Raw genomic sequence first — 17,895 nt, 5'->3', positions numbered from 1 at the left:
CTCATCCAAGATGGCGCCTGCCCTCTCATTTCCTCCCTCCTCCCCTCATCCAAGATGGCGCCTGCCCTCTCATTTCCTCCCTCCTCTACTCAGCCAAGGTGGCGCCTCCCTCATTCTCCACTCCCTTCCTGTGCTTCTGTTCTTACCTATGCTCTTCACCACGTGGCCATGGTTATGGTACTGTTTTTGTTTACTAGTTGTATTGCTAGACTCTCCCTAGAATGTCAGCTCCCTGAGGGCAGGGACTCTGTTCATGAGCATATCCACAGCTGTCTAATAGACTCTCAGTCACTTACTTGGCTAAGGAAGTGGGTGCACAAGGTGAGTTCAGGTTAGCCAGAACAGAGAGGCTAAGTCAGAGAGTCTCTGACCATCCACTCCGTTGCCTAGTCATACCCAGCCTCTTCCTGTTGTTTTGGTCCCACTCCTCGACCTCTGCCTGGCCTGCTTGGGGACTCACAGCGTCCTTCTGCCACTTCTTGCTGACCCCACACTGTGGCTTATGTTGTAGGCCTCCTGGTGCAGCCAGAGGTGAGGCAGGTCTGTGAGAAACCAGGGCTGACAGCCTGGCCTCAGCCAACCCAGGGCCAAGCCCCTGCGCAGCAGCTGGGTCCTCCTTGGTGCTGCTGGCTGCAGATTAGCCTGTCCTTACCGCTCCTGGGGAGCTTCTTGGTGTCAGACCCAGCCTCTGAATTCCAGCTCATCTCCATGTTTTTCTTCTCCAGGATCTCTCTGTTCTCTTGCACAGCTTCTCACTGTTTGGGGACAGCCTGCATGAGTTTGGGTTTGCAGTCTGCATGGGGAGAGCGGTCACCCGGCCAGGGATGAAGGATCTGCAGCAAATACATCCAGTATCAAGAGGAGGCATGCCTTGCGCTCTCACTGTAGTCTTTCGACATCCTTCCTGCGGTTGGGGTTGCTTCCTGGTGGCTTCCGTGGTTCCTCTGCAGAATTTTCTGGGGTTTTCTTGGCCCAGGCATGTGGCCGGTTCTGAGTTCTCTCCCTTCTCATGGGGCACAGATGTCAATTCTGCCATCTCCTTCAGGACCTGTGACGGTCTTTGCCAAATCAGAGTCATGAAAAGGAGGCTCCTTCCAGCCCAGCTCCTTTACTTGGCCAAATAAAAGGAAAAGGAAAAGGAAAAGCACAGGCCCAGGAGTGCCACGTTTATTGGTGGCAGGGCTTGAGTAGGTTTGCTGTTTTCTCTGGCGGTTCACGTGGGGATTTTCCTGCATTGTGTCACCCCCTTGTCACTGGGTTCCAGTACAATGTCCACCCGCACCCCACATGACCCCAGTGGTTTCTGGCTTTAAAAAAAAGGCGACTTTGGTTTCTTCTCTGACCTTAGATTACTGAGGGTTGGAGCTAGAAGGGAGCTTGCTGATGGATCATCTAATCCAAATGCCAGTCCACGGTCCACAGACTAGTTATCTCTGAATCATTTGGGATGCTTGGAAAAATACAGATTCCTCACTCTTGCCACCCAGATTCTGTTTCAGTAGATCTGGGCTGGCCCCAGAATCTGGTGTTCCTGATGATTTTGATAACACCCACTGACCACTTCGGTATCTTATCAAGTGAGGACGCTCAGGTCCCAGCAGGGGAAATCGTCCCCAAGAGTAGTGGGGTGGACAGGATGGTGAAAAGGATGTGGGAAGACACATCAGGAGACCCAGGCCATGATCCCAGCTATGGCACCGACCATGCGTATCGCCCTGAGACCGACTCTCCAGCCAAACCCTGGCTTTGCGATGATCTAAGGCCTCTTTCAGTTGCCCCGGTGTTCTTTGAGTCCCCAACATTTCCGCTTGGAGAACCAGTGCATTGTAATGCTCAGGAATGACTCTCTGCTCCATTCTGCAAACATTTACTTTCATTGTCTCCAGCCAGGCTGTGTGCTAAGCATTGAGTTTAGAGATCAACATGACAGGGGCTCAGCCCTGAGAGAAGGGGGAGCAAACCCGCATTGCCCTTTGCACTTTGTTGCGTTGTGTTTGCAATGCAGATGTTCCCATGTTGCAGTTGCGGAAATGCTCTCAGAGAGGTTGTGAGACTACTTTCAGGTCATTCTGGTAAAAAGGGCCTACTATGTGCCAGGTGCTATTCTGAGCTCTTCACGTCTATTGCCACGTTTCATTGATTCTATGACACACATTTATACATCTGTGGAATAAGGAAGCATCCAGCACTTGACATAATTTGCCACCTACCTGACAGAGTTTTTTTCTTCTTAGTGACACATAAAACAGTGAGGTGCCTGCCACAACAGGTGGCATCTCAGACTTGAGGAAACACTGTGTCTCACAGTTGCAGATAAGAAGTGGCAGAACCAGAATTCACCACCGGCTCTCTCTGGCTTAAAGCACTTTCAAGCTCACAACTTAGTGGGAAAATGAACATGAATGACTGATTCAGGACTGAGATACTTCCCAGGACACAGCAAAGCTACCTGCCCACAAGGCCTTGACCATCCTTGGCTTCCTGTTTCTCTTACACCCTCCCCTCTGGCAGGCGAGGCTGCTGGTCACTGGGTCTCGAACAGTGGAGAGAAATCCGGTAACACACTCCTTGATATTTACCCAAATGAGCTGAAATTGACATCCACATGAAAACCTGCATGTGGATATTTACAGTAGCTTTATTCATCAAGGCAAAAACTTTGAAGCAACCCAGATGTTTTTCAGTAGGTGAATGGATGAATAAACTATGGTGCACACAGACAACAGAATATTCTGTCCTAAAAGAAAAGACCTATCAATCAAGCCATGAAAAGACATGAAGGAACGTTACATGTGAAGGTCCACTTACTTATTACTAAGTGAAAGATACCAATCTGAAAAGGCTCTGTACTGTATGATTCCAACTATGACATTCTGGAAAAGGCAAAACTTTGGAGGTAGTAAAAAAATCAGTGGTTGCCAGTGGCACAACCGTGGCTCCCTGCAGCCTTAACCTCCCAGGCTTAAATGATCCTCCCACCTCAGCCTCCCAAGTAGCTAGGCCCACAGGCATGGGCCACTTTGCCTGGCTAACTTATAATTATTGTTTCGCAGAGACAGAGTTTCCCCACACTGCCCAGGCTGGTCTTGAAATCCTAGCCTCAAGTGATCCTCCTGCTCTGCCCTCCCAAAGTTCTGGGATTACAAGCATAAGCCGCCACACCTGGCCCCTCTTTTGCCCACGTTCTGATCCAATGGGGTTATTTGTTTTTTGCTTGTTGAATTAAGTTCCTTATAAGTTCTGGATATTAGACCTTTGTGGGATGCATAGTTTGCAGATATTAATATTTTCTCCCATTCTGTAGGTTGTCTGTTCCCTTCGTTGATTTTTTTTTCCTGCACAGAAGCTCTTTAGTTTAATTAGGTCTCTCTCATCTGCTTGTCAATTTTGGTTTTTGTTGCAATTGCTTTTGAAGATTTAGTCATAAATTCTTTCCCAAGACCAAAGTCCAGAATAATGTTTCCCAGGGTTTCTTCTGCGATTCTTACAGTTTGAGGTCTTAAATTTAAATCTTTAATCCGTCTTGAGTTATATAATTTTGTATAAAGTGAAAGGTAGGGGTCCAGTTTCATGCTTCTGCATATGACTAGCCAACTATCCCTGTGCCGTTTACCAAAGAGGGAGTTCTTTCCCCACTGCTTTTTTTTCCAACTTTGTTGAAGATCAAATGTCTGCAGGTGTGTGGCTTTATTTCTGGGGTCTCTATTTTGTTCCATTGATTTCTGTGTCTGTTTTTGTACCAGCAGTGTGCTGTTAAAAAGCCTATTTTTTTAAAGGTGGGGAGAAGGCTGGCAAAGGGCAGGAGAGGCCCAGGGTGATTTGGGGGCTGAAGTCTTGGTATAGCTGGCCCCAGCCCTCTCTTCCTCCTACCCAGGGGAAGGAGGAGTCAGAGAAGGCCACTGGGGCCGGGTCCTGGTGTGTGTGGAGCCGGGTAGTGACGGTCGACTGCTCCCGCAGGTGCTGTGGAGGCCCCAATGCTGATCCGCCTGGTGAACGGCTCAGGCCCTCACGAGGGCCGCGTGGAGGTGTACCACGACCGGCGCTGGGGCACTGTGTGTGACGACGGCTGGGACAAGAAGGATGGAGACGTGGTGTGCCGTATGCTGGGCTTCCGCGGGGTGGAGGAGGTGTACCGCACGGCTCGATTCGGGCAAGGTAAGGCCTCTGACGGCAAAGGACATGGGGAGAGGGCCTGCGCATCCCAGGACTGGGCACCCCTCCAAAGCCTGAGTCCCTTTCATGGCAGGTCTGCGAGGTGACCCCAGCCTCTGCCGGAACGCTTCCTGCAATGAGAACTCACTGCCCCACACCAGGTGGCCATCAGACAGTTCTGAGGATGAGAACGTTCTTCCTTTCCCTGATCTGAGTCCTGTATCCTGGTGGTTTCTCCTGCCGGTCCTCCGCAGTCCGGTGTTCCAGGCTCAGCTGCCGTCCCTCTCCCCCAGGCTAGCTCTTCACACCTTCCTAACTTGCTCTCGTGTCTCTACCACGTTTTCATCATTACTTGACACTTGTATGACACTCACTGTGTGCCAGGCTATGTTCTCAACACGTAACAAATATTCACCCATTTCATCTTTACGGCACTGTGAAGTATGCAGGTATCATCGCTGTTCTTCTTTTCCTTTCTTTTTTTTTTGGTGGGGGGACAGGATCTTGTTCTGTCATCTAGTTTGGAGTGCAGTAGTGCAGGCATGGCTCACTGCAGCCTTGTTCACTCAGGCTCTATGATCCTCCCACCTCAGCCTCCTGAGTAGCTGGGACTACTAACCATGCCCAGCTAATTTCTCTTGTTATTTTTAATAAAGATGAGGTCTCACTATGTTGCCCAGACTGGTCTCGAACGCCTGGGCTCAAGCAGTCCACTCACCTTGGCTTCCCAAAGTGCTGGGATTACAAACATGAGCCACCATGCACAGCCATCCCTGTTTTCCAAATGAGAAAATGAAGGCTCAGAGAAGTTGAGTAACCTGCCCAAGGTCACACAGCTAGCAAATGCCTGACCTGGAGTTTAGACCCAAGCAGGTGTCTTAGGAGTATGTTTTTGAACCACTCTGCTAGGCTGTCTCTGCCTCTCTGAGTCTTTTCTTCTCTAGGCGAACATCCCCAGATATTTACCTTGTCCTCATTTGACAAGGTCTGGAAAGCCTTCATCATTCTGGCTGCCTTCCTATTGACACACAGAAGCACAGCGACCTTCCCACGGATGGTACAGGAGCCTCTGAGGAAGGGGCACAGACCCTTCCCAGATAGATGGCTGATTCGAACCCTGTGTTTGTTTCCTGATGGATCATAGACTCTTGTGTCGACTCACAACTAAAACATTGGTCCCACTCCCCACACCCATTCAGTAGTGAGCTGTCCCTTGGCAGCATGTCCTGGCCTGTCGCTTCTGCACTCCGGGTCTTGGTGTCCTGTCCGCAACTAAAGAGCCTGCAGCCCCTGCGATGGGTCTCCCAGCCTGGGCCCCCTGGGATTTAAGATGCTGCTGCTCACCTGTGGAGAAGTCCAGGTGGGTGTGGGGAGGGATTGGGGCTGATCCTCTCACACCCAGTCACCAGGCCTGCTGGTGACCTGTGGACGGCAGCCCGCTGACTGCAGGGTTCCCAATGTTATGAAGAGCCGGGCGTGCCTGCTGAATTGCCCGAGGTCCTTGCTGTCCAAACTGCTGTGCTCAATGGCTACAGGGACCCATGGCATAGGGTGAGGGGAGAGAGTGGCGTGTCCCTTCCAGATGGGGACCTCGGAGCCAGGTCACATCCAGACTGGAGGTGGAAGCCTCCGCTCCTCCCAGCCACCTTGCTCTTCACCCCCGTGCGGGGCTGCGGCAGCTCTTGCTCTGAATCTCATCCCATAGATCTCATTGGTAATTGAATGTGACTGTTAAAACACATGCTCTGAATGAAGAGACCCCCCAAAACAGGCTCTGTGAGCAACATGGCCGTTTATTCAGCGGGGTGCAGGCAGGCTGAGTCCAAAAAGAGAGTCTGTGGAGGGCGGTGGGATAGGAGTTGGTTTTATAGGTTTGGGGTAGGCAGTAGAAAGTTGCAGAAGTTACAGTTTAGGGTGGTTTTTGCAAGCTGGGAGGGGGTCTCGGGTCTGGAGTCACAGGGTTGACCAAGGTCGGTTACAAAGTCCAATTGCATTATCAACCAAGGCGGGAATAAGGAACAGTAGAAGAATGTCTCAAGTTAATTTGGCATTGCAGGGGTTGATCATTCTTCCCTTTTTCGTGGTCTTCCAGCTACTTCAGATTTTCTAATTCCAGGAGGCCATCCAGAGGTGCTCGTGTGGGTCACGGGGGTTGCCATGGCATCCATGGTGTCATCAGTCAGCCTAAAAGACCTTACAGTGACCCTTGCTGAAATCTGCCAAGCAGCCAGCAGAGAGTGCAGTTTTAAGGGGCAGAGTTTGAGGGGCAAGTTCGAAGGGGTCCAGCGCCACGAAGGGCAGCCCCCCAGGAAAGAATACTGTTCTCCCACAGGCTTGGGGCAGGATCCCAGCCAGTTTTGGCAAAGGAAAACCACCTTTATTGTTGGTGAGAATAGGGACAGTCCTCAAATTCCCATTTCAAGCTCCAAAGGAGGCCTCTTCCTAATAAGTGGCAGTAAAACATTTTCAGAAAAAAAATTATAAATTGTTTTTTTTGTTTTCTCTATGAGAAGCAATTTGGTTCAATATAAATTCTTTTCAAGAAGCCAGAATAGGTAGTTTAAGGTCACAGGTCACGTTAGCCTGACTCTGTCAGTTGGTGAAAAGGCAGCAGGTGGCCTGTGAGTGCCAGGCCAGCAATCCTGTAGCCTTTGTGGCTTCTTTCATTCCCTGATCTCTGTTCCTCTTCACACATGTGGGGGAGCTCTAAGCTTGCCACTTGATTCTTTAAACTGGTTGATGGGAAGCTGGACTTGCTTTCACTAATGCCCCATTTTGTGCACTGTTATTTCCCTATCATGGTGCCCTGACGGGTCTCAGGTGCTGTTGGTGACCTTGGCTGGTTGCAGGCCAGGAGTCACTAGAGGTGTACAGAGGGTCGGCTGGGTACAGTGGCTCACGCCTGTAATCCCAGCAGTTTGGGAGGCCGAGGCAGGCGGATCACGAGGTTAAGAGATCGAAACCCTCCTGGCCAACATGGTGAACTCTCGTCTCTACTAAAAATACAAAACGATTTAGCTGGGCGTGGTGGCACGTGCCTGTAGTCCCAGCTATTTGGGAGGTTGAGGCAGAACTGCTTGAAACCAGGAGGCAGAGATTGCAGTGAGCCGAGGTCATGCCATTGCACTCCAGCCTGGTGACAAAGCGAGACTCCGTCTCCAAAATAAGAAAAGGAAAAAAAAAAAAAACAAAACAGAGGACCATAGGGGCCTGGGCAGGGGCAGGCTGGCATAACTGAGGGTTTCTGCCAGCCCAGGCTGCACCCATGGTCTCCTCCTCCTCTCTACAAGCAGTTTCCACGTGCCTGCCATGGGCCGGGCCAGCTGCAGGGCTGGGGGACAGAGCCGACAAGCCCAGCCCTGGCCACAGCATGGGTAGTGGAGAGGGGGATTCTAAACCACATGCCAAGGGCTCTAATGCCGTTGTAGCCATGGGGCCGAGAGGAGGGAAGGCCACCGCTCCTGGTGACAGGTAGAGCCACCAGCCAGCATCCTACCCACTGGTGCCCCAACCCCACTGCCAGCTCAACCACTGTTAAGCCTGAAGGAGCCTCCCAGGTCCCTCTTGCTCTGCCTCCTGGCCTTCTCACGCCCCTCCTTCCTGACAGTTTCCTCTCCCAGCACCCCAACTCCCCGCCTCCGTTGTCCTTGCGTTCTGTGCACTCTCTCTGGAGGCCGCCTCCACCCCTGGGGCTTCAGTCACCCCTCCAGCTCTTCCCTCTGTCACAGTGCTCAGTGCCGCTCCAGACCTGAGTGTCCGGTGACCTTCCCGACAGCTGCACCCGACGCTCATGGGCTCCCCCAGCAGCACTGTCATGACTGCACACATCTCCTTCCCACAAATCCACGCCTCCCTCGTCACTGTCACCAGCACCATCCTACCCATCAGACCCCACCCCAGCCAGAGCCCTGGGCCACCTCTTGGCTGCCACCACTCCCTCTCCCACATCAGGTTGGCCCCTGAGTCCTGTGGATCCCGCCAGTGTTCCCTCCTCTGCTGTTTTTTGAGCCTGTTTCTGCCTCGTCGTTCTCGCTGTCCTCCCCTTAGGAGATTAGCAGGTAGAGCAGTGGTTAGTGCTCTGGCCCTAGAGTCAAACCACCCACATCAGAACCCCGGATCTGCCGCTTGTAGCTGGATCCTTGAGCAGATTCCCTAACCTCACTAAGCTTCGGTTCTTCAACTGCTGAAGAATGACTATAAATGCCAAAGGAGATCCTGCCTGTCAAGCAGGTAGCATGCGGAGGCACTGTTGTGTACACTTATCTATAGGTTTGGGGCAGAGAGGGGACAGAGAGGCTCTAATTCTCCAGGAGCCACTCCTTACAGCCACCAGCCCTGCAGGCTAGCTCCTGTGGCCTGCCTGCCTTCTCATGGCTGCTGGGATCTCTCTCTCTCTCTCTCTCTCTCTCTCTCTCTCTCTCTTTAAGAGATGGGGTCTCCCTCTGTCACCCATGGAGTCCGCCCTCTGGAATACAGTGGTGCAATCGTAGCTTGCTGCAGCCTTGACCTCCCAGGCACAAGCAATCCTCTTGCCTCAACCTCCCGAGTAGCTGGGACTGCAGGCACATGCCAAGCTAATTATTTCATTTTATTATTTGGGAGAAATGGAATCTCACTATATTGCCCAGGCTGGTCTCAGACTGTTAGGGATCTTTCTAAAAGGAGCACCTGCTCACCTCACTCTCTGCCTGGGTCCTCAGAGGATCTTTATCGCTCTCAGAATCAAGCTGGGTTTCCTTAGCTCAGCACCCAAGGATCTTCTTGGTCCGCCTCCTGCCTGCCCCACACGTCTCCACACGGCACCTGCTGATGGTTATTGGGGCACAGATGGTGCGTATCATGTCCTGCCTCTCATCCTGTGCTGCACCTCCTGCTGGAAGGCCTTTTCCTCCCTCTTCAGCTAGGGAACTCCTACTCAGGTTTTTAAAGCAGCTCAATGATCGTCCCCTGAAGGAGGCTTTTCTGGCTCCTTCCATGCTACCCTGCCCCCAAGATGGAAATAACCCTCCTGGATGCTCCCGTCACCTTTGTCTCAATTACAGCACTTCTTATATTCACCTGACCCCTGAGATACATGCAAACATCTTGAGGACTTCACCTTTATACTTCCAAAACCCAAACTACATGGGGCATATAGGAGTTGGATAAATGTGGAAAGGAAGGAGAGAGGGAAGGAAGGAAGGGAAGGAGGAGGGAAGGAAGGTAGGGAGAAAGGAAGAAAGGCCGGGAGACAGGAATGGAGGGAGGAAGGAATGGAGGGAGGGAGGAAGGGAGAACAGAGGGAGGGAGGTAAAAAGAATGGAAGGAAGGAACTCCAGTGCCTGCTAAACCTGAGTCCTCCCTGTCTCCAATCCCTGGCCATTCTCCCAGGGGTCTGGCACCATAAAAATTTTCCTGGACAGGGCATAGTAATCAGATTTTCTCTTTGCATGGGGCAACCAAGGAAAGACCCAAATGTGAGAGCCTTGAAGATGTTCTAAATTTTAAATTGGTCCAGGAGGTGTTGGAGTGATGCAGGTGGGGAGGTGGAGGGGTGACGACTGGAGAGGCCTGGGAGGCTGTGGACAGGAGTGTGACCTGGCGCAGCTGGGAGCATCTCCCAGGGAGACAGACAGATGGAAAGGAGGTAAGGATGGGGCACATCAGCAGATCTGTGGGTGGAAACAGGCAGACAGAATTAGGAGTGTTCACTTCTGATTATGGCATTATTACCTCCTTTCATCCTTTTTTGTAAGATAAGATGCAAATACTGGGAGACAGCTTCAGTGCAAGGGTCAGCCAACATTTTCCATAAAGTGCTGGAGAGCAAATATTTCAAGCTTTGTGGGCCAGGTGGTCTCTGTCACAGCTGCTCAGTGCTGTACTTGGAGCAGGAAAACACCCGTAGCCAACATGCAATCAAATGGGTGGGACTGTGTTCCAATACAACTGTATTTACAACCACAGCCATTGGCCAGACACTGTTCATGGTTTGCCATCCCCTGGCTGAGTGTTAAGTGCTGTGGACTGCGGTCATATGAGGAGATGAGATGTTGATCACTCCCTGCAGCGGTCTGTCTTGTGGACTTTGACTCAGTGACAGATGAATGAAATACACTGTCACACACAGAATACAGTGGATCCAGTGGGCTAGGGGTGGTCGTCAGCTGCTTTCAGAGGGCGATTGCAGCTAACTGACTGTAACTCCTTGTTCTGCTTGACACTTACTCAGTATCGATTTAATAACAGAGGTTCTAAGTCAACAAGCTTGTGGATTATTAACATGGTTAAAAGAGTGGCTTTAAAAATGATAAAAGTCTTGGTTCTGGGGCCTAGAATAAACACTATTAATGGGTAATTCTTCTACAAGCTCCCTCTGAGAGGGCCATCCAACACAAAGTTTACATGAGTAAACAAATTAGAGTAGGGACAAAGGAATGTGGGGTAAACAGACTTAACTGGGGAAGCTTTTATCGTCTTTAATCTACCTTATGACTTAATGCTCTAACAGAAGAACTGGCTGCTTTCAGCCTGTTCTGTAAGTTAATAAATAAAAACTTTTCAGCCTTCTAAAAGGTTAGAGACTATATCTTACAACTTTTCCCTAATATTTTCCTTAATAATTTCCCAGCCACCCCGAGTGAATCTCAACAAGGAGAAAAGACTGTCCTGGCTGAACGTGAGAGGCCAAGTCAGGGCCTCTTCCCCTCAAGTTACTTGCCTAGACTTGTCGCTCAGTCTTTCTGGGGGCTCAGTTTTCCTCTCAAATACCTGTTAAATAGCCATCCTGCCTTCTCTGTTTGAGGCACAGATGGAAGCCTGCAGGATTCAGTGTAACATTTTCCTACTTTGAATATTACTCTAAATAAACAGATAGAAGTTCAAACATTAGCTCCATGAGGCAGAAAGGTTTTGCTTCTGTTGTTTTGTCTTGGTTTTTGTTTGTTTTGTTTTAGAGACTGAGTCTTGCTCTGTCACCCAGGCTAGAGTGCAGTGGCACAATCTCGGCTCACTGCAATCTATGCTTCCTGGGTTCAAGAGATTCTCCGGCCTTAACCTCCTATGTAGCTGAGATTACAGGCATGCGCCACCACACCCGGCTAATTTTTGTGTTTTTAGTAGTGACAAGTTTTGCCATGTTAACCAGGCTGGTCTTGAACTCCTCTTCTCTATGATCCTCCCTCCTCTCTATGATCCTCCCTCCTCAACTTCCCAAAGTGCTGGGATTACAAGAGTGAGCCATGGCACCTGGCCAAGAGTCTGCTTTTCTAACAAGCTCTCTGGTGATACTGACAGCCCTGGTCCTTAGACTGCACCTTGAGTAATCAGATATCAGTTCTAATGCTCAAGCAATGTCTGGTATCTAGAGCCGATGGAGTTCTAGCCCCTGCCCAGTGGTGTGAGGAGCAGAGATGGTTTGCTGGTTAATTTTTCCCTGAATGATGCCCTGCAGTGCTGACATCACTGCAGGTATGCACTGCTCCTCCCTTGATGACCCTATACCCATTGCATTGGTCCTCCTGCAACTGGACATGAGCCAGAATGCTCTGGCAAAACACCAGCTGGAGTTGCGAGATCCTATATACGCATTTGGGCTGGGTCACCTTGGAACTGTTCTTTATTTGTTAGTCTTCTTTATTTGCTTTGGGTGTGACTAATCCCACAGAACCCTGGAGCTTGCAGCCTTTTCCTGGGTAATTTGTAAACCGATGCTGCTTCCAGGAGACATTTAATCTGCAAATCATTGCTCTGCCTCAAAGGGCTGATTGTGTAAGAGCCACAGCTATCCAGGCCAGGAAGAGGCTCTGGAGAAGAAACAACATCCAAGGAGGTGGCGGAAGGGGCCTCTCCTCCCTGCACCGTCCCCGAATTCACTGCATGGCAATCCCATGACAACAGAGGCTGAACATGTCTACATAACAAAAACATGTTCACACCACTTAGTTCATGTGTTAGAGTCAGCCAGCAGGGAAGCAGTTTAGATGTTCTCTTGACATTCTTTGTAAAGGGATTTTACCCATGTACTTCAAGAGTGAATGACAGAGTTTAAGGCTTTAATAGGCAGTCCTGACAGTTCCACTAAAAAGGAGAGGTTGTCGGCTCCTGAGAGATGGGATGGGGAGGAAACCGTGGGAAGGGAGAGGGGATGGGGAGGAAGCCGTGGGAAGGGAGAGGGGATGGGGAGGAAGCCGTGGGAAGGGAGAGGGGATGGGGAGGAAACAGTGGGAAGGGAGATGGGATGGGGAGGAAACTTGGGGCAAGGCGATTATACCTGATTATACCTGAGCTACACTTTGAATAGGCTTTGGTGGGTGTCAAAGCTCTTTCCTATGCAGGAGCAATGACCTATATTGACTTGCTCGAGGCACACAGCCAGTGATGCTGGAACCCTGTTTATCACCCCTACCCCTATGCTTCTTGGTACCAGAACATTACAAGCGAGGGTGCCAGAGTCACCAGCTGTCTTGGTTTTCCTGGAACTTACCTGGTTTTATCAGTGAAAGTCCCACATCCTGGGAAGCCCCTCCCAGCTCAGTAACTGACGTGGTCACCCCAGATGGTGCCGGACTTGGATGGAGGCATGTCCTGCTGCCAGGCCCTGCTCCTACATCTCAAGCTGCAGTGTCTTGCCCCTTTGTTACAATGCAGAAGCTGGCTTGTGGGAGCTGGGGCAGCCTGAGGCTCTGCATTTTCAACAAGCTCCTGGTGATGCCCATGCGGCAGACCCAGAGCCTCACTGTGAGTAGGGAGGCTCCAAGCCACTTCCCATGGCAGTGCTGAGCCCCATGACCCTTCGCAGGCTCTCAAGTGGGCTCCTACCACCTTGGGCCAGGCCCAGCTGTCAGCCAAGACAGTACATCAGAACCCAGGTAATGGTCCCACCAGCTCATCATAGGGGGCTGGGGGTGACTTCTGTGTAGCCCAGACCCCTTTCTACCACCCCCGACCCTAGACATGCCCTCTGCATTCACTCTCAGTGGCTTAACCAGCTGCCCTGCTCCCCTGGTGTGCATTGAGGGACCCCAGGGCCAAGTTGATACCTTTTAAGCTCAGGTGCGACCCTGGGAGAGCTCAGTAAAGTACCAGGGTCCCCCTGCCTGACACCTTCAGGCCTGCAGAGTGGGCCGCTGAAGAACTGGGTGAACAGGGCTGGCCGTGGGTAAACGTATCAAACAGATTGTCTTAGGGACCTTGTATTTTGAGAACTGACCTAATTGTTTGTGGTTAAAAGTTGTTCCTGCATATTCTTTTTTTTTTTTGAGACAGCGTCTCGCTCTGTCACCTAGTCTAGAGTGCAGTGGCACGACCTCAGCTCACTTGAATCTCCACCTCTTGGGTTCGAGCAATTCATCTGCCACAGCCTCCCAAGTAGCTGGGACTACAGGCGTGTGCCACCACACCTGGCTAATTTTTGTATTTTTTAGTAGAGACAGGGTTTCACTGTGTTAGCCAGGATGGTCTTGATCTCCTGACCTCATGATCTGCCCGCCTCAGCCTCCCAAAGTGCTGGTATTACAGGCATGAGCCACTGCACCTAGCCATTCCTGCATATTCTTAATTATATATCTGGTGAATATGTTAAATTCTGGGGTCCTTGCCATCCCAAAACCATTGTTTGGGGCTCAGAGATATTGAGACCATCTGCTTTAAACCTCAGAAGATTAGAGTTAATGTTGGTACTGACAAACTTGGCTCTGGGTCACTGGGGCAATGCAAGGTTCATCTGACACTGTCGCTCCGATGTGGTCCTGCCTGACTTTCCATCAACAATGGCCACAAGCTAATGCATCTCAAAAGCTAGGCAGTGTTGGATATAAAGCATGGGCTGGGAGGCAGCAAGACTTGGGCTTCTATTAAGAATCTGCTGTTTGGCTGGGCGCGGTGGCTTAAGCCTGTAATCCCAGCACTTTGGGAGGCCGAGGCGGGTGGATCACGAGGTCAAGAGATCGAGACCATCCTGGTCAACATGGTGAAACCCCGTCTCTACTAAAAATACAAAACATTAGCTGGGCATGGTGGCGTGTGCCTGTAATCCCAGCTACTCAGGAGGCTGAGGCAGGAGAATTGCCTGAACTCAGGAGGCGGAGTTTGCGGTGAGCCGAGATCGCACCATTGCACTCCAGCCTGGGTAACAAGAGCGAAACTCCGTCTCAAAAAAAAAAAAGAATCTGCTGTTTACAAGCTGAATGACTGCACCAATTGCTCCTTGAGCCTCGGTTTTCCTGTCCATAAAATGGGTTTATTAATACCTCCCTCATAGCACCATGGTGAAGACTAATGAAGCACATATGTGTAAGTTGCCTGACACATAGAAGATATTCATAGCTACTACCATCATCTCCATCAATTATTGTGATTCTGCCCTCAAGAAACTCATCCCAGAAAATAAGTAAGAGGTGTTGGTGGGATGGAGACGGCAGCTGGAAGCCCCCACATTTGAGCGTGCAGCAGAGCTGAGTCAAGGGCAGACGCAGTCATGCGCTCTCTCCTCCCTTCTGCCCTCCTGCATATCTGCTTAGAAGTCATGTTTCCCTGTCTCCACAGGCACTGGGAGGATCTGGATGGATGACGTCGCCTGCAAGGGCACAGAGGAAACCATCTTCCGCTGCAGCTTCTCTAAATGGGGGGTGACAAACTGTGGGCATGCCGAAGATGCCAGTGTGACATGCAACAGACACTGAAAGTGGGCAGAGCTCAATCTCGGGGTCTGACACAGAGCGTCCTTCCTGCATTCCTGGGGTGGGGCACAGCCCGGGGCCGCCCTGACCATCCCTTGGCCACACCCGGTCCAGCACTCCCAGTTCTCACACCTGCATCCCAGGACTGTGGGGGCCGGTCATCATTTTCCTGTTGAACATGTGCTCCAAAGTGTAACTCTGGGACCTACTGCCTGTCTCTCTCTTCCACGAGGTTCCTGCGTGAGGAGCCCTGGTCAACTGGATCACCACTTTGCCCAGCTTCTGAGCACCATGCACCAGGCCTCAATATCCCAGTTCCCTTTGGTCTTTGAGTTACAGTTGAATGCTGAGAATGTGTCAGGGACACGTGCAGCAGCAGAGATGGGTGATAGTGTGGGATCATTTACTCTTCAGACAATCCCCAAACCTCCATCAGGCCACGAGTTTTAACATCTTCCTCCCCAGCAAGAGGCAATGCCAAGTGATCCATTTCCCCCCTTTACTCTGCCTCTGCTCCCCATTTGCCAGTCTGGGGATGTGACATAGAGGAGAAGCCAGCTCTAGGGACAAGAGGGAAATGCAAGTCACCTCCAGGAATCCAGCTAGATGTGGAGAAGGGAAAGAATCTAACATTGAATGATCACCATGGCATGGTAAATAGTATCTTGGGTGCTAAATTCATTTATCCACTTTGCTGCACTGGCCCAAGGCCTGTCAGTCTGGGTATGAGCTTACCTCTGGTTAGCACTTAACTGGTCCACTCACCTAGCCTGCAAGTCAGAAGACAATGACTGAAACTGTGTTCCCGCCTGAACTTAGTGTCTTTAGTAGGCCTGAGCAAGAAGTTGGGGTGCAGGACCTGTGTGACCGGAAAGTTGCATGCTCCGGAACCCACAGGGTGTGGGTGCAAGGTCAAACGAGATTGGCTTCCAGGCCAACCATCCAGGTAGGAGGAGAGCTGATTTGGAGCGTGACATGGAAGCTGCCCATGTTAAACCTGAGTCCAGTGCTCCGTCACTGGACATTCAGGGTTAATGCCAAGTCATGTGTGTCTCAGCTATTTGGAGGTGATGATATTGCACCTTCGAAGCCCCTCCAGGTGTGAATCGTGGTTGGGAAAACACAAGTCCTAATGGAACCCCTAGGGGTGGAAGGAAGTGAAGATTCCCTCTAACCTCTGGGGGTCAGGAGTGGGAATAAGGGGCCTTGGGCCTCCACAAGTCTTCAGTCTGCACCGTCCTCCTAGAGACAGGGAGATCGTGTTCTGCTTTTTACATGAGGATCAGAGCTGGGCCATACACGTGTTCAGGAAATAGGGGAGCTACCTGGTAGTGAGTGCAGACCCACCTCACCTTGGGGGAATCTCAAACTCATAGGCCTCAGATACACAATCACCTGTCATATCAGGTGAACACTGGCCTGCTTGGAGAGAGACCTGGGCCCCTCCAGGTGTAGGACCAGTAAGACTCCTGGCTGACAACTAAGCCAGTGTGGCCCTAGGTCATTCTTGCTTCCAATATGCTTGCTACTCCTTAATGTCGTAATGATGAGAAACTCTCCTTCTGACCAATTGCTGTGTTTACGTAGCACACATGTACTCACGCATCCTTTTCCAGAGCCAATATATGTATGCATATATAAACATAGCTCTTTTTACTACATAGCTCAGCACATTGCAAAGTTTGCATTTAAAAAAAAAAAAAAGAAAAACTAAAGGTGAAAAGATGCCACATTGAACAAATTAAATTCCCAACCGGGTTCTGGCAAAGAATCCAGTTACCCCTTCCATGAAGACACACATAACTCTCTTACTTGGTCTTTTCATTGGGGAAAACAGAGTTCTTGTTTTACATCAAATAAAACAAAAGGTGTTTGAACCTTAAAAATGGAAGTCTACTAGTTTACAGACCTACTTCAGAGGACATGGAAATGACCATGTACCTGCATTTCAGGGACTGAAGGAAATTAGGCCTGGCCTAAAATACATCAGATCTTTTGTAAGAAAGAATTTCAATAAAGCAAAAAACATGTCACTAACAAGCTTTCCATGACATACATTCCTTCTCCTGAAAACCCGGTGAGTGTTGGGAGTGCTGTTGAAATTGGATTATGTGATCATTTTTCAGTGGGGATTGGTAGTGTGGGCAGCTTACAGGAAAAGCCACCCTCATACTTCCGGATGATAATCAACACAGTCTTGACCAAGAACGTGAAGGAAAGTGATGGCTCAAACCTTCTTTGATGACCAAAAGAAGCGGGTCCCAAGCAACAGAACAATCACCAAGGTCCATCTTACAAGAAAACTGCTTTTGCATTCAACAGAGAAAAGGACCCCTGCCTCTTTCTGCCACACATCCCCAGAGTTCTCACTTGGGGATGTGCTTCCCTCCAGAGTTCTGTTGAATGTAAGAAGATTGTCCAGAGTTAGGTACCAGGTCTGTGAAGTCACTGGCCCCATCACCTAAGGACAGGCAGGAATTCCAGGTACAGGACCTGAACAGTGTGGGGGGATGGCCCAGGTCACTGCATAGTCCTGGCCACACGCTCAAAGTGGCACCTCTGGAAATAATGTGCTGAGATTGCTACATGATAATTTGCTAAGTCTACAGAGAAAAGTTGACTTTCTGGAAATCCACAAAGGAAGTACCATTTTGTTCCTCCTCTAAAAGTCCTGGTGGTGCCCCCACCCACCCAAATCTTTGTGGTTCCCATTCTGTAAACAGGTTCCCATGGAGAAGGACAGTGATACCTTTTTCTGCCCTCTTTAATATCTAAAAGACACCATGACTGACCTCATCTTGAGTGCCTGATTTGGAGCTTACATGTGTCATAGTTAAATGCACCCACTGTTGTGCCCGGGACACGTGTCTAAACTTTCTTACCCATAGATGCCACTTTTTTACCCATAGGAACCGTAGAGTTTCTTCAACAACATTGTGTGATGATAGTCATTTTTTTTTTTTTTTTTTTTGAGACAGAGTCTTGCCTCGTTGCCCAGGCTGGAGTGCAGTAACCAAAACTCAGCTCACTGCAACTTCTGCCACCTGGATTCAAGTGATTCACATGCCTCAGCCTCCCGAGCAGT

General features: G+C 50.2%; 1 protein-coding gene across 1 annotated transcript in view; it reads left to right on the top strand.

Moving 5' to 3' along the window:
• SCARA5 (scavenger receptor class A member 5) overlaps positions 1-16,847 on the top strand; it is a 123,087-nt gene extending 106,240 nt beyond the window's left edge. The window contains exons 8-9 of the mRNA XM_017540425.2: positions 3,958-4,155; positions 14,677-16,847. Of these exons, the coding sequence (XP_017395914.1) occupies positions 3,958-4,155; positions 14,677-14,813 (335 nt within the window). The 3' untranslated portion in view covers positions 14,814-16,847. The remainder of the gene's footprint in view (positions 1-3,957; positions 4,156-14,676) is intronic.
• The last annotated feature ends 1,048 nt before the right edge of the window (positions 16,848-17,895 follow it).

This window comes from Cebus imitator, unplaced genomic scaffold (assembly GCF_001604975.1).
Source record: "Cebus imitator isolate Cc_AM_T3 unplaced genomic scaffold, Cebus_imitator-1.0 Scaffold125, whole genome shotgun sequence".
Taxonomy (NCBI): domain Eukaryota; kingdom Metazoa; phylum Chordata; class Mammalia; order Primates; family Cebidae; genus Cebus; species Cebus imitator.
The sequence above is the reverse complement of the archived record's forward strand: the minus strand, read 5'-3'. Positions and strand labels throughout refer to the sequence as shown.